Source organism: Apteryx rowi, unplaced genomic scaffold (genome assembly GCF_003343035.1).
Source record: "Apteryx rowi isolate R43461 unplaced genomic scaffold, aptRow1 scaffold_160, whole genome shotgun sequence".
In the NCBI taxonomy this organism is placed as follows: domain Eukaryota; kingdom Metazoa; phylum Chordata; class Aves; order Apterygiformes; family Apterygidae; genus Apteryx; species Apteryx rowi.
Window position 1 is genome coordinate 982,591 of NW_020447864.1, and position 16,291 is coordinate 998,881.

At 32.7% G+C, this 16,291-nt stretch overlaps 1 protein-coding gene across 1 annotated transcript in view; it reads right to left on the reverse strand.

Moving 5' to 3' along the window:
- The window catches only part of DNAH8 (dynein axonemal heavy chain 8), a 163,211-nt gene that overhangs the window by 91,825 nt on the left and 55,095 nt on the right, over nucleotides 1-16,291 (reverse strand). The window contains exons 31-43 of the mRNA XM_026059841.1: nucleotides 15,102-15,215; nucleotides 13,419-13,481; nucleotides 12,181-12,281; nucleotides 11,151-11,288; nucleotides 7,884-8,124; nucleotides 6,605-6,804; nucleotides 6,075-6,228; nucleotides 5,814-5,977; nucleotides 4,813-4,915; nucleotides 4,133-4,237; nucleotides 3,699-3,860; nucleotides 1,903-2,127; nucleotides 591-763 (exon numbers count right to left, since the gene is read on the reverse strand). Coding sequence (XP_025915626.1) covers nucleotides 591-763; nucleotides 1,903-2,127; nucleotides 3,699-3,860; nucleotides 4,133-4,237; nucleotides 4,813-4,915; nucleotides 5,814-5,977; nucleotides 6,075-6,228; nucleotides 6,605-6,804; nucleotides 7,884-8,124; nucleotides 11,151-11,288; nucleotides 12,181-12,281; nucleotides 13,419-13,481; nucleotides 15,102-15,215 — 1,943 coding nt within the window. The remainder of the gene's footprint in view (nucleotides 1-590; nucleotides 764-1,902; nucleotides 2,128-3,698; nucleotides 3,861-4,132; nucleotides 4,238-4,812; nucleotides 4,916-5,813; nucleotides 5,978-6,074; nucleotides 6,229-6,604; nucleotides 6,805-7,883; nucleotides 8,125-11,150; nucleotides 11,289-12,180; nucleotides 12,282-13,418; nucleotides 13,482-15,101; nucleotides 15,216-16,291) is intronic.

The window sequence follows — 16,291 nt, forward strand, 5'->3', positions numbered from 1 at the left end:
GAAGATATTTGACAAAAAGTAAGCCATGAAACTCCCAAAAGAAAAGTAGTTCTTATTGCCTGGCTTCAGAGAAAGAATGGCAGAAGACTGCACGCAGAAGAGACTTTATCAAAATCTAGATTCTTACAGGCAAATCTAAACCGTTTCCCAGTACTGATAAGAAAAGAGATACTGCCTGGTTGTCTTAGGCTTTTGGAGACATTGGTAGCAATAAAATCCTCATAGACTATTTTATTACAGAATTTTAAACATTTGACCTAATCTCTTCTTCAAAATAGAAAGACCATATTAATATACAGTAGAGTATACAATGATCAAGTTCTGTTACTAATGATTTAGTTCTGTTACTAAATCATATTTTAAGAGTGGGAACTGATAATATTTTTCTAGGAATTACCAAGCAAACAAATTAGTGACATTCTATTTTACATTTTTTAAAAGAGCATGATTAAGCAAATGTATGAGATGATTTTCATTAATTACCTGGCTCACACAGTACTTAAAACTGAATGTACCTCTCTGAAGATACGATGTTAAATAAATAAGATACATGTAAAAATTATTTATTATGTGTAATTTTTGTTTCTAACCTGTCTGTAAGAGGCGTTATAACCAGACGATCAGTGCAGCCCAAAAATTCATTCTGGTAAACAAAATCAACATCTGTAATGGATACCAAGACTTGATCGAAATCCTCCTTAAAATAGAATCTAGACTGCTTTAACCATTCAAAATCAGTTGGTGATTTGATGTGCATTTTTACCTTAAAGAAAGTAAACGAATGTACATGTTATATCTGAGCACATTTTTATTGTCCTTGATAGTTACTGTTTATTCTCTTAATACAGATTATATCATAGCTACTGAAGTTAAAGTTTTGGTGTAACTAAACTGAAACACATTTAAGCATTGTATAATAAGTATAGATGTATGTTAAATGAATAATTAACAAATATCCTGATCATTTAAATGAATATAATCTGTCTGTTAATCAAATAAATCTCAAATTGCTTTGATAGTGCGTCTAACCCTCCAAGTGAAATTAGCAAAAAACACTCCATTAATCCACCTAACATTGGAACAAAGGGCTTGATAAATGAAATAAAGAATCTGAGGAGGGAGGCATGAAAGTCAAATTACGCAGAATTTGTTCTAGTAAGCTTGTGCTGTCAACAGCAAAAAAAAAGTCAAGAATGTAGTATTAAGGGCTGGCATTCCTCAAAGAATAAAAGAATGCAAGGTATTTAGCACAGTCTAAAAAGTTCAAGCTTGGGACAGGCRTCATTTGATGATTTTAGCAGCTGCTTCTGTTTGTCTGCTGTGTATTCTCCTATGGAGCCAATAAGAAAATCCTAGTAAGTTGCTCTCTAAAGTAGGACAGACATGAAGAAGAAACTAGGAGAGATGGAGGATGTTGCTATCATTGCTGTCACCCTAGAACGGGTGGACCTAAAGCGCAACCTCGTGGATACCCAGCCCTATTATAGCCAACTACTGAGGTTCTCCAACAAGCCACAAGGAAATCATCTGTGATGATAAAGCCACAAGACTCACTCAGGCTCAGCTTTTTTAGCTATACAATTAAGATTAATACAACAGCTTTTTAAGGAGGGGACATATTGAAAGGTTTGGACTGTCAAAACACGTAATTCTTTAAGAAACGGAGAATTGAAATATTCTAGGAAAAGTGTAAAAATTTGGATACAAAATGTAGATAACAAATAACAGATTTCATTCTAGTTTAAGCAAAAATGTACTATTCTTACTACAGTGAGACTATGCACATCTTTGTCTTATAAAGAGATATATACACACATGTAATTGTAGCTACCACATATATGAAAGATTATTGTTATGACAGAAGATACATTTAATTTGCAGAAATCAAAATCTGTACTTTACCAAATCATCAAAAATATCACGCTGATGTACATGAATGGTGACCAGGGTTTCAAATTTCACTCTGTCAAACTTGGAAAGATCATGTGTGGTCTGGCTAATCAACGTATTCAAAATATCCAGAAATCTTGCATTTGTTACTTGCATGATTTTTCTGTCATCTTTAGCATTGTGTAGAGCTTCTTCTGCATCATGTGTCCACAACATTTGAATTCCCAATAATCCAACCTACAAATTTAATATGTGAGCAAATAAAAAAGAATCATTTGTTGAACACCAGACTACTATTAATGCCTTGGATATAATAGGAACAGGTGCAGAGAGTCCCAAATTATCATTGGATCCAGAAACAGCTGTCTCAGTACAATATTGTGCCTGAGTTAATTGGTTCTGCAGTGGGACTGGAAACTCATAAGAAAACATTTAAAATCTTTTATGAAAATTTATGTCACACAGGCAAGTTAAGTACAATTCTCAGTTTCATTTACAAGCCGTTAGAGTACTCCAGTGATACAAACGGTCTTAAATTGTGTGAAAAAGTCCCTCTGAAAATTTCCCATTGCCAGTTCATAGCTAATATAAGAACTTCAAAAAATTCTATACGTATTCTGCTGAACATGGGATGRGTTGCTATCATGCTAACATGCTGTCGTGTTGGGAGAACAGCCCACTGAACTACTTTGCTTCTGAATAAACCTAGAGAGTAATAGGAAGCTGAGTGTAAACGGCAGTCTCAGATTGATTTTGATTTGCAGCATCAGGCATGTGCATGCTAAAACTTGGGATAGACAAGAGGTATGCCAGTACCTTTTTCCCCACATTTTTCATCCATTTACAAAGCACCAAGACCTAAGAATTTGACTCATCCAGTCTTTCTATTTTTCTATCTCCTTATACCTGCAATGAGTTCATGGTTACACAGAGACTGTCTAGCAGCAAATACTTTACCATTAGAGAGCAATTAGGCTATCACTAGTAGAGTTTAAGGCAAATTTGTGATAGAATAACAGATAAATTAATGAGAAAAAACCCAAAAAACCTCTTTGTAGTATTTGTAGTATTCTGACCAGTTTCTTTTGTGTTCTAACACAGCTTTTCATTCTCTATACTTGAAATTTCTTGGCCCAAGCTCATTTTCTTCTTCTTCTTTTTCTGTCCCATATCTGTTCACTACTTTTAACACAGATAATTCTTTGAACATGTTTTTTTATACAATCATAATCTGAAAATATTTGCATTGGCGAGACATGGGGAAGAAGATCTCTATAGATGGTAATTAAGCCCCTTTTAAATGTCTGAAATTCAAATGAGATAGTCCTTATCTGTTTAAGGAAAAGTAACAGACTTTTAAAATAAATACCTTAAGGTAATACACAATTATGTTATAAATACATATTTTATACATATAAATATTAAATATTTTATATATAACAATATTTTCTATATAGGTTTTTATATACATGTAAAATATTATTTAATACATATATATTAAAGAGGTTCAATACCCATCACAGAAAATATATGATAGACTTTATATTCTCCAAGAGAAGACAAAATCATTTTAAAGTTTAATTATAAGAAAATATAAGAAATAAATATTATAAATATTATAAGAAAAATATTATACTTTATATAGATTACCAAAATTGAAGTCATTAAGGGTTGCTTGCTAAGAAACAAATCCGTATCCTTGTTTCCTTTATGGTAGCTTCCTCATACAAACCTCAGTTTACATGCTCTTTACATCCCACCTCTCCCATCCCAGACTACACACACAAATCCACATCCCATATTCTCACCTGGGCTGGGAAGTGATTAAGAAAATTCAGCAACTGATATCCAGGGTCACTAACTTGATAATACGCTGCCCTAATTATACCATGCAATGAATTCTGTTGCACACGCAATAAATCTAGCAACCAAAGCTCTACTGGTCCTTTTGCATTCACTGGAGTGTCCAACTGAAAAATTAATACAAGTAAAAGGTACAAAATAGAACATAGTTACCAAATTTTTCTTCAAGAGCATTAGTTACCAAAGAGTTACTAAATTTCTTTTCAAGAGAATTACAGATTTAATTTCAATAAACATGGAAATTTATTTATTGAAGATAATCATTTTATTACATCGATCAATTAACAATAATTCAGTTTAATATATACTTATTTAATAATAGCACGATTTATCTATYAACAAAATTTCTGAAAAAAATACAAGAAATTCAGAGAATTACCAGAATTTTTTCTCCTTCTCTTGATACGACTGCCATTATGCGATCGTAATCCTTTGGGTGAAACTGTACTTCATTTATATTGTCAGATATGGAAGGCAGATGTGGCTGTAAGGATGATTAAGGATAATTAAGAAGTCATTCAATGTAAATATGCAATATTAACAAAAATAGAAAAAAAATCTGAAGTAAGGTTATCCTGCAAAGGTAATTGAGCTTCAGGTTATCTGTAGGTAATAACTGCAGAAATGTTTGTATAGCATTGTATCTCCATCAGCTGTTTGCTACAGTTTTCAGAGCTGAGCTAGCAGAACAGATTGTATGAGATCAACTATTATATCTCAGTCAACTCTCAGCAACAATCCAAACTAGCCAGACTAAATTTGCAGTATGCAAAGCAGGAAAGCCTGAAAGGGTACACTCTCTTAGTTTGACTGTGGAAGCACTAAGCTCCAGCAAATCATGTGACAGGACAATACTCTAGAGTCTTGAATTCTAAAGATTTTTTTAGACTACAGATATCCACTTCATATTTTATTAAATATCAAAAAGAGACAAATGAAAATCTCTTCCAAGCAAAAGTTACAAGAAGAAAATGGCTACATTTTAATTCATTAAGTGCTTTTCCATATTTAAAATTCTGTTAGTTATAAGTAGAAAAAAAAAAATCACTAAAGATATACCTGAATTGTATGAGAATCACTTGCTTGTCCAAGAATTTCAAGGAGGGCAGGATCAGAAACAAAAAAGAATCTAGGAAACAGTAGCCTTTTCTTCTCTAAGTATCTTTAAAATTGAACAAGATTTTTATTAGAATATTTCATCTCTTTATTGGTTCTACTTAAGATGGAAAATAAGACTGAAATATTAAGAATATTTTATTTTCTACAGGTATAGTTTTAAGTTAAAAAAGAATTGGGCACATGCTAAAGTCAATCTCTAAGGACAGCATTTTAAGAACACACAAGTGAAGTTTTGAATAATGAATACTTTTTTAAAAGAGTAAAAAATTTTAAACATGCTTTGCACTGTCACAAAATTATTGGCTCATACATACACAAAGCAAGTTAGTGTTTGCTCACTAACTGTACTGTACTTCCTTGATAGGACCCTACAGATCATCACCCCTGGGTACAGATGCACTCTCACAGTTGAGGAAAGAAATATGCTGAATGTTGGAATGACCTTTCCAACCACAAATAATTCTCAGAACAGAGTTACATAAAAATCTATGTTTTTATGTGCAATTTTAAATACATGCTTAATTTTTTTTAATGAACATGGACAGTAAACAGTTATTGCCTGCTTTGCCCTCAGTTCTTTCAAGTTTGGTTACTATCTAATTTTTCCTGAAAAAAATTACACCATCTGTAATAAAATCTTCCCTTTCAAGCATTATAAACACAAATTCCCATTCTTGGGAGATTATCTTTAGTAGTTATCTAAGGAGTTTTGAAGAAAACTAATTACAGGAAGTTTAGACAACTGTTCTCCTATTGCTAGACACTGAAGTATGTTATTCTGAAGTAAGTGGAAACTATAGGTATAATCCAGAAAAAGCAGATTCCCTCTCCAGATCTGCACTTAGAAACATTTTAAATGTTTAGCCTGTAACAAAAGTGAGACTAGTTTTATACAAACTATTCATGAAATCATAAGACATTAAAAGACAAACAATTCATACCCTGAAAGTGATTTCTGACATACTTCCAGCTGTTCATGTAAATGAGGGAGAAGTTGCCCCATAGTCTCATCTCCAACACAGCAGTTGATTACATTCGGGTTTTCATGTGCTCGTTGCATTATTTTTATCCACGATTTGTCAATATTCTGAAAACGTTTTGCTTCCTATATATGATTAAAATATTAGTACTTTCCCAGAACAGCCTGTTGGAAATAATTACAGTTTTTAACCCATAATAATAAACAAGTTTTGTAAGTTTACCTGGGGTAACTGCTTCGCAATATCTCCCCCTACAAAAACTGCTTCAAGATAAACCCAGAGGTTCTGCACAACCAGCCATTCTTCAATTATGTCAGTAGAGCTGCTTAACTTATAAATCCAACTCTGAATTTCCTTTTTAAATGGTGCATTGTATCTAAAATCAAAGACAAGAAATAAAAATTATTTAATTCTAAAGGAAGCTATTATAAAGTAACAAACTAAAATGTTTACAATGGCAAAAACACTTGCTTCACTTAAGAGAGAAAGAAGAATSTCCTAAAAACTTTGTATCAACTTGCTTATATTCAAATATATTGAGAGAATAGATTGTTGTTACTGCATGAAAGTTTGCCACTTGAGGGAAGTTTTTTTATCACCCGTTGTAACTTCTGGCCTTTTTTAACTGGAAGGATAACATTCCATCCACATTTACTGCTGATTAAGTCTAATAATACAATTGCTATCTCATTGTGTTTATGATCAACATTCAAAAATTCTGAAAATACCATAAAAAAGCATTTTAAAATTACCTATTGCTGAGTAAAGAGCCAAGAATCATTAAACTGTCCTCCATCAAGGTTATAATTTCTGCTGATTCAGTTCCCTTCAACAGTAGCTCTCCTCTCCCTTTGAATGCTGAAAAGCTCAGAATTTGGCCTCCCCAACTATCAACTATTTGAGAAAGTTTGGCTTCAATATCCTTTTCCTTTGTAGCAGATATACATATATCCTGCAAAGAAAGAACTACTTTTTAGAATCTACATTTTTCAGAAATAAAACCTTTCCTAATATTACATGTCTAATAATAGAATAATTAAAAACAATATACAAAATTTTATTAATCAGTACAGATATGTATCACACAAATGCAGAGACGACTCTACTATTTTTAATTGAAATATCACTGAAATTAAATATATGAATAACTGAAAAATACACACTTCAAAATAAATGCATGCAGATTCCATTTCTGTAGCTTCACATTTTGCTGTTCATGTATCAGCAGATTTCTGAATCATCATTTCTACATCTTTTTTGGACAGTGATATGGACTCGCTTTCACATGAACACTCAATCTCATTACATCTGAATTTACAGAATCACAGAGCAATTTAGTTTGGAAAGACCTCTAGAGGTCATCTAGTCCTACATTCTATTCAAAGCAGAGCTAAATTCAAAATTAGATCACCTTGCTCAAGGTCTTATGCTTGTAGTTTAGGCAGATGCATTTGGAATGCTTCCATAAAAATCAAATAAAGTATGAATATAATGTCATTAACATGTATATTTACCCTACAGAACTTCCCAAACTCTATTCAGAATTTTGTTCAGGTTATGTGGGAGATGTTTTGAAGATGTATGGTTTAGAAGATGATGTAAACATCTAGGAAAGCATGCACATTACATACTAAGAAGCATGGAGTTTTCTGTGTAAAATTTGTAATTTGTTTACAAACCTTTAAAACAATCACTGAGTGAAAAGTTAAGTGACCATGATCATCTGAAATTTTGTTTGCTTTTTCTGTTTAACATGAACTAGGAAAGTTATAGAAATTAGGGCTAGGAGGAATGTGGAGAAATTATCTATAAAGGTCTTTCCAAAGATTTCACAGCTGCCACCTCTGTCTTTGTCCATATGGGTAAAAACTTCTAAATATAATATAGTTTTAAAATAGTGTGGTCTGACAGCTATAATCTTTAATTACATTAAAATACAATTTTTAGGTGATCATTTCATAAGTAATCATTTATATTATTTTTTTTCTGATAACAAAAAAAGAAAAAGCAGAAGAAAATGCATGTACAAACCTCAATATCATCTTTATGTTTAAGAAGTGGTGCTTCCATGATGTTTCGAAGGCAAAAGGTATCAGATTCTATATCAAATTGATGTCCTGTTGTTTCAGCTATACGATTCCAGTGTCTCTGCTTCATTGCTTTGTTGGTCATCATTTCCAATAAAGGACAAGACTCACTAAAATCATCAATTCTTTTCTTGAGATCTAAAAACGCTTGCCAGTTTTTGAGTCCTTTAGGTAGCTTATGACACCTTTAGTTGAGTTAAATTAATATAGCAGTAAATGTCATGTTTGCTAAAATAGGGAATTTTAAAAATGTTAAAAAAATAAAAAAAATTTAAAAATCACCTCTCCTCATTTAAGGTCAACATTTTCTATGAAAGAACGACTGTAAAACTCCAACTTGTGTCAATTTATCTTTTTAGGAAAAACTAATACAAATTCCCTCCTGAAAAATGCATAATATTTAGCAGTTTTAACCACTGATACACTCTTTGTAAATAAACAGAAATACTGCAGTTTGCATGAACACATATGCCACTTAGCTGTTTATCATTACAAACTCTGTATTGGCAAACAGTACCCTGCCAAACAGGCTTATTTCACTCACGTTATCCTTGCACAAATGTAGTATTTGCTTCAACTTACAATAACAGTAATGCACATAGCACTTGTATATTATCATGCCACTTCTGATATAGACAGGGATGTTAGAAAGACATGACCACTTTCTCCTCTACTTTGGTAGTGGTCCTGAAACTATTAGCTAAGAAAATGAGAAATGATACACTTCTAATGGGTGGGGGGGGGAGACAGTTAAATGAATAATTATTTCTTTGACTCCACTTCTATAGATCCAACCCACTAACTCACCAAAGGAACCTCCTACTGCAGATAATAAGGTATTCCATCAGCAGGAAAAGTAATAAAGCCTGGYTCATATTTCCCCTGGTTATGCATTCTTCATCACTTAACTCTCTGCCTCCTACTGAAGCAATTTAACGTCCTCTATAACCAAGCAAGATACAGCAGTCTGTGTCTGGTTTAGAGCTACGCTGGTGCTGCCCAGCCTGCCAGTACATTCACGTTAATTAGCTGCCTGGTTGCTTTCTAATGTTTAATACTTGCCTGCCTTTGCCTGAGGGGAGAAAAAGTATTTTGCATCTGTTTTCTCCCTATTGTAAAGTTTTGGCTTTTATAAAACTTTTAGGCACAAATGGTTATTTTGTAAGAAATCTGCCAAATTAAGTTGCAAGTAGCCAATAGATTTTATATATATATATATATATATATATATATATATTCAGAAAGGCAGAAAAGCAGGAGCACAGGCAGGGTCAAACAGTGATATCACAGATCACCCTTGTCCTTAGAAAACAAGGCAGGCTAAAAATAACTGAATATTTTATCTTTTTTTTTTTTTTTTGATATGAGAAAATGAAGCCTTTCTTTTCATTCACTACTAAAGGGTTAATGTGGGGTTCAGTATTTGCGGCACAGGAGTCAGAGATGGCAAACAGGCAGATTTTGAACAGCATGCTAAAGGTCCAGAGCTCAGAACCCTGTTACCCTTACTGAGCAGCGTGAGCCAGAAGACTGTTTTACACAAGGACGAGATACCACCAATCAGGTGCTTGTCAACATCTTGCTTCCCTGTGACAATCTTAGTCTGTGACATTCTAACAGCGTATGTAACCTCCAGTTTGGGAAAGAAAAATCCTCTTCGGCAAATATTTCCTTGAAAGGTTACTGGTCCATGGTTAATGTTTCCCGTTTATGAAATTCAAAAACAATGCAAATCTAAGACCCAACTTTCAACTCTGGCTGTCAAAAGTGCAATTCCAAACTACAGAAATTCTTTACTTACTGATTATATGCATTAGGACAATATATTTGATATAATATATGAGGTAATCTTCAGGAAAACATATATTACATTTTCTACTTGGAGAAAACTTTACATTTTCAAATACAAATTATATTCCAATTACTTACTAAACTACCAGGATGCCCTGAACTAGAAGTCAGTAACAGAGAGAAAAATCAAACAAGAAACTTCACATTCTGTAGCACAGATCCTCTCCCCCAAGAGGTGAGATATATTGGCAAAATGGATAATGAAAGGATATGATTACTATTCTTAAATGGATGGGATGTGGCACACTTAACAACAGCTTGAGGAGGAACTATTTTTACTAAAGATTTTCTCTTCACTATAGTCATGAAAGTAACTGCCCTTCTACATACTGCTACCTGAACTACCTTTAAATTGTCAGTTTCACAGGGTGATATAACTCAGCACTTGCTGAGCTCTATATTCCAGCAATTAGACTTTATCATTATGTAAAATTGATTTAAACCTCTTTAATAGGCTTGAATTACTCTATGATTACTCTGACTGCAATATAGATATATTCTGAAATACCAAATGTTGGCACAACAGCAAATGTGTATCAACTGGCCATTTATTTTGGAAATTTGTAAAGAGAGATTCTGGAATATTGTTGCAATAGGAGCACTGAGAGGAAAGACGTGCAAAGAAAGCTGAAGTTGTTTTAAGATGGAGCTTGCCAAGCTTATGAACAGGATTATATAATGTAGCAGGATAGCAGGGGACTAGACTTAATGATGCAGTTATTCTTTTGTGAAATAATCCTTGTCCTAATTTTCTGTACTATATTTTTCCCCAAAATAGTAAAGATTTTTTTTTAAATATTAAAAATGGAGTTAAATTAAAAGGTTAGAAAATACTTCTGAATCAAACTAAATACATCTTAATCCTTTCAACAACATCAAAAACATTTTAAGCTTTCAACTTTACTGTAATGGTCTGTAAGAGAACTTCTTAACAAAACCATACTATATAAGACACTATTTGTTGAAGTATTTCAAATGGCACAAATGTTTTAAGAATGGGACAAAATATTTCAGAAGACTCAGAAATATTATTCTTATATTCAGCACTTAAAGTCAATGAGCTAAAACTCCTAGTCAAGGAACTTGCCCTTGCCAAATAAACTTCTGGCTATCTTCTTGTTGGTTTAGTTAAGGAGATATACTCTTCAGTTCATCATATGCTTTTCTATTATACAACTACAGGTAAAAGGCTGTTTTACTAAAATTATAGTAAGATCCCACTCCTTGTTAAAGGGCCCAATTACTTCATGATAAACCTTATTTATGGAAGCTTTGTATTTAAATATACCAAATAGCTTTACTGAAGTCACCTAATTCTTAATGCATTTAACATCAGTTAGAGTTCATATCATGAACACACCTGTTTTGAAAATCCAGAAGTTCAGCATTAATTTTTTCAATATCTACATCTGTCCAAAGTATCTCATAATAACCACTGATGTTGTTCATTACAGTATCATATAAACCATACAATTTCTGGAGCAAGCCTAACTCCTTCCTACAAGAAAAAAAATTGTATCAGTAACTACAGTTATCTGTGTGGATAGTCCCAAACACTTAAATGTGTGGTATCTGTAACATTATCACAATATGTTGAGATAGATCAATTAGACTATGTTTCTTAATCTGGAAAAGAACAAATTTTTAATAAAATCCATAAAAAAGAGCAGACAGCTGGTGCTGAGGACCCAATAGCCATACGAAACATACTTTAGAGGAGTTTTGCTTTGGTCTAATTCTATAGAAGTTTAGTTTCTTCCAAAAGATATCTTGTTTACACACCTAGACCTGGCTCAGAAGTGCGAAGTAAAGCATGGCAAGCGGAGACAACTGGTCAATTTACTTCAGAAACACACTCTGGATACGAGCTAAAATGCTGATGTAAATACAGCCATAAAGGGTCAGATCCTCGCCCAGTGTGAATCTTCATCAAGCCATCAAAATGGTTAGTGCAGAAGCTTTAGAATCTGATTCCCATTAGTACATTAGCTCAGAAAATTGAATTTTCATAGACCTCTAGTTACATATTCCATACATGATGATACGCAGACCTCTCCTCTCCTTTTCCTTGTTTGTACCACATCTTATTACATAATACTAATTTATTCATACACTTATATGTGTCTATTTCTAGGACATGCTATTCTGCTTTTATATGTATAGTACTATACTTACAGTAAAATAACCTGGTATGGTTCTGTTAATAAAATAAGTAAGTAAAATTATTCTCTATCAGCAAATTCTTTAGACCTCTAATATGTTATTGCTTTTTTGGGAATTTAAATTAGGGCACTGGAAACCTCTCATATTGTAACATTTCTCTCTTCAGTTTATCCCAAGCCTTTCTAACATACTTAATACACACCTAAGACAGCTGTATTTTCAGTTACCTGACTTTATGTAAAACTTCATAGTCTGTGACAGGCAATCCAAATAACTGTTCACCAGATGAGTACGTGACAAACTTTCTCCAGAGTTCATCAAAATTAGCCTGATAAAATTAGGATTCATACAGACAAACTGAACACAGATTTTTTAAATTAAAATTTTCTAATAATAAATCATTAACCAGTTCTAAAGTCGTCTTAAAACAATCCTATTAGGGGCATACTTATATATCTGAAAATTACTTTTAATCTAATATTTTTGAAGATTTCTCATGTAATATAATACTCATATCTTGAGTTCAACTAGTGAACATGTATATAACAAGCAATATTTTGAAGAAACATTTTATAAAAACAGGATGTGCAATTAATTCCACATCATCCAGACAGAAGAAAGAAGATATTTGTATCAGCTGGTAACATATGCAGTCTGAAAAAAAAACACTGAAGAGTGCCAAAAATAAAATTACTTTCAGACAAAGTATAATGGCTGTTGAAAGGAGAAAAGCAGATGTAGGATCAATATAGAGAAAGGGAAGAATGATGATTTTGGCAATTACTATCCATAAGTATAAAGTATTTTCTTGGCAAAATAAATGAAATATGTCTGAACATCAAATTCAATCAAAATCACTCAATTTTCATTATGTTAGATTCAATGTGAGGTTTGAGCAACTTCTGTTAGTTTGATAGTGCTTTTCATTAACTTTTAATTCACTTTTTACAGAGTCAATGCTATACAATATGCAAGACTGACAAAATCCTGTTGAAAAAAAAATCTCCAAGTTACTATAACTCACAGAGAGGGGAAGAAGGATTAAAAATAGATTAAAAAGTGGCTGTGGAACCATAAACTCAGGTTCATAACAAAGTTGAAAGGCAAGTATCTGATGGAAAATGTGATCTCTACAAGAGGAAAAGATAGGCTCAAGCAACTGATAAGTAACCTGGCTTTCTTTCAGTCATTGTCAAGTTGTAGTTGACTCTTCCTGTCTTCCTGATCTTATTACTTCATATAGTTAATTCCTGCTCATGAAAAGTGAAGAATGAAGCAAGGTTACTCATCCTTCATTAGTCAGTCCCTCCACATTAAGGAAAGCATTGTCTGATACAAATTAAAATGTAGTTAATAGAATACCACACAAAATATCCATCAAGAACTACTTTGGTAAGTAAGTCTTACCAATTAGATCCACTGCTGTTTATCAAATTACTGGAAATTTAGAAGCTTATTTTCTTACCTGAAATATCTGTAGCCTATTACTGGCTTCTTGAGGTGGAATATTTGGAACCATAGGTCCTTCCTTTTAAAGAAATAGTTAACAAAAATTGAATATTAATTTTCAAGATAACTGAAGGCACACTGTATATTCACAGATCATCAGAAAATGCACAATTTTTTGGTAGTCAAAATCAAAGTTATGTATCTGGGTAATGCAACAGTTACAATGGTGAATCTAAGAGAAGACAACTTTTATAATACTCAAAATTCTTTAGCTTAATTAAATTTACTATCAGTAGACAGAAGACTTTTATCTTTCATATTCTGTTTTTGATGAAAACAAAGTATCCAGTGAGACAATCCTTGTAAATGCTGAGGTGTGATCAAAGATGCCACAACATGTACTAGAATTTTTCAGGTAAGATTTTCTGTCTCATTAAAAATTGATCATGTCATGTATCACCAGGGATTTTTTTTGTCTTCATCCATGACCTGTTTTCACTGCTGTTTCTTCAGATTGCACAAAATTTTTTGTGAGTACAATTTGTGAGATTGAGAACAAAAGGGCAAAAAGATTACATACCAGTAATTGCGTTTCTTCAAATACATTGACTCTGCAATTTTACACTGCAGGTTATATACCCATTACACTACAGAAATTAGAATCACTTAAAAAAAACAATGCCCATTAGTTTGTGATAGTGCTCCCTAGTCTCAGTGTCAACACAAATAATCAGCTATTTTCAATGTCACTGAACGTAAATTTCAAAAATTTAGAAAGGCCTCTAAAAAAAGGTGTAACACAATTTCCCTCAATTTCTTTCACTCCTTAAAAAAATAAAATAAAAAAAAATAGTGAATATGCTGAAGAAGTAGAAAAGGAAGTTAGGAAGCCAGGCTCTTCAAAAGAAGTGTCTCAAAGAATTACAATCAATTACAATTTCCCTTTGAAGCATGTCTGTAATGACCATGGTAATAATTTCAAACGCTCATAAGAGGACTCATTTACTAATTCATTTAGAGGATTTTTGAAATTTCTGAAATTTATGTGGCATTTAAAATAGCTGATTTTTCAAGAAAATTCTCTTACAAGATACACAAGGGCAGATCTCTCTCTGCTAAAATCAAGGTAAAGTCACAGATGAAATATAATTATGCTTCACTAACCTTACAAAATATCAAAAACATAATAAAAGCTTGGAGAGAATTCTGTGACACATTCTATCCTTTTTAGATAACAAGTAATTTTCTCATGCTCCTGTAGGAGACACTGTAATGGAAAACATATGGTTCTTGATCCTGAAACTTATATTGAGTTCTAATCGCCTGGTAACTGCTATATTGAAATTCACAAGATAAAAGATGGATGGTAAATCTATCCAACTGTTACATTTGTCTTCATTTGAAGGAGGATCATTATTAAAATACAGATCATCACACATCCTAGTTTATCCATTTCAGGTTTGTTTTGAATGCAGCATTCAATCAAAGAACACTAAAGGTAGAGAACCTTCTTGAAAAAATGAAGTCAAGGGGTTTAAAAAGGAGAATTTGACCTATAACCATGACTGCTTAGCAACCATGACATCAAACATTCATATGAGTAGCTCAGCAGGTTAAAATTCTGGTACCCAATTGATGCAAACCAAAAACATTGCAAAACTAAGCACAAATCTTACAGACAACTACTAAATTCAGTTACCATTTCATATGACGTTTCAAAGTTTGACACGTCCTCACAAAAAACTGAAACTGACTCTAGTAGATTACTCTTAAATTTGGGCTGAACTTGAACCAGCTCATCTTGAACACTGGACTGACATGCAAAAGATTAATGATCAAAGTTATTTAAAAATTAGGAACAGATATTTGAATTATAAATAAACCAAAATTGTTACAAAGAAAGTATTAAAATGTTGAACAAAAATGAATAGTCTCAGAGCTAAACAGGCAAGGTATTATTTTCTTATATGGTGCTACATCTTCAACTTTTGAGTTGTAAAGTGAAGTGTAAAAAAATCAAAATAAAAGAAACAACTCTTCCTTCCCCCCTTTAAGTGAACATGTTTCATTACAAGGAAAGGGGGAGAAAAAGAGGGGAGTAAGGGAGAGAAAAGATATTTTTTCCTTTTTCTGTGCCTTCAGAAAAACCTCCCAAAAAAAGAGTTAGGAAAGTAAATTCAATTCTATAATGTGTGAAAACATGAAAAGCTGTTATTTTACAGGTAATGGATCTGAGTCATGCATTTGTTGTAGATGCATAAGTTCCTTTCACCTTAAATAAGACCTTAGCCAACAGTGTCTGTTTTCTCTTGCATACATCCAGGGTACCCTAACTTTATCTACAAAACCAGGAATATAGGTAACGGACCAACCATCATTACAATTACTTTTCTGCCACAGAGCTTCTTTACTGTAACTAAACAACAAAGGAGAATGAACACAAATAATGGAATATGTATAGGAGCAATTAAATGCAAACTCTCCCTGTTCATTATTATTAACCCTGATTAAGTAGAAAAATAAAATGACGTCTCAGTTCAAAGGTGCACAGATGCGAGAATAGGAAAATAAAAGAATTACCATGTCTAGCAAATGGTATTGAAAAGCAATTCTACACCAAAGCAAGGCAGTCTTCTTACTACATGTAACATATCAAGGACTAAGGCCAATACCCTCTTACTTCATTATGGAGTTTAAGGAAAGCACTATCTTTTTAGAATACCTATGCAAAAAAGCAAATCCTGTTTTCCTGAGGAAACTGAGGAAATCTAGTATCTATTGTTCCAGTATAGAAAAACATATGAAATGGTCTAGATTTAAGCATCAGAGCACTCTTACTGTTCTCTAGAGAAACTCCACATGTATCTCTACAAAGAGCTGTGTCTTGAC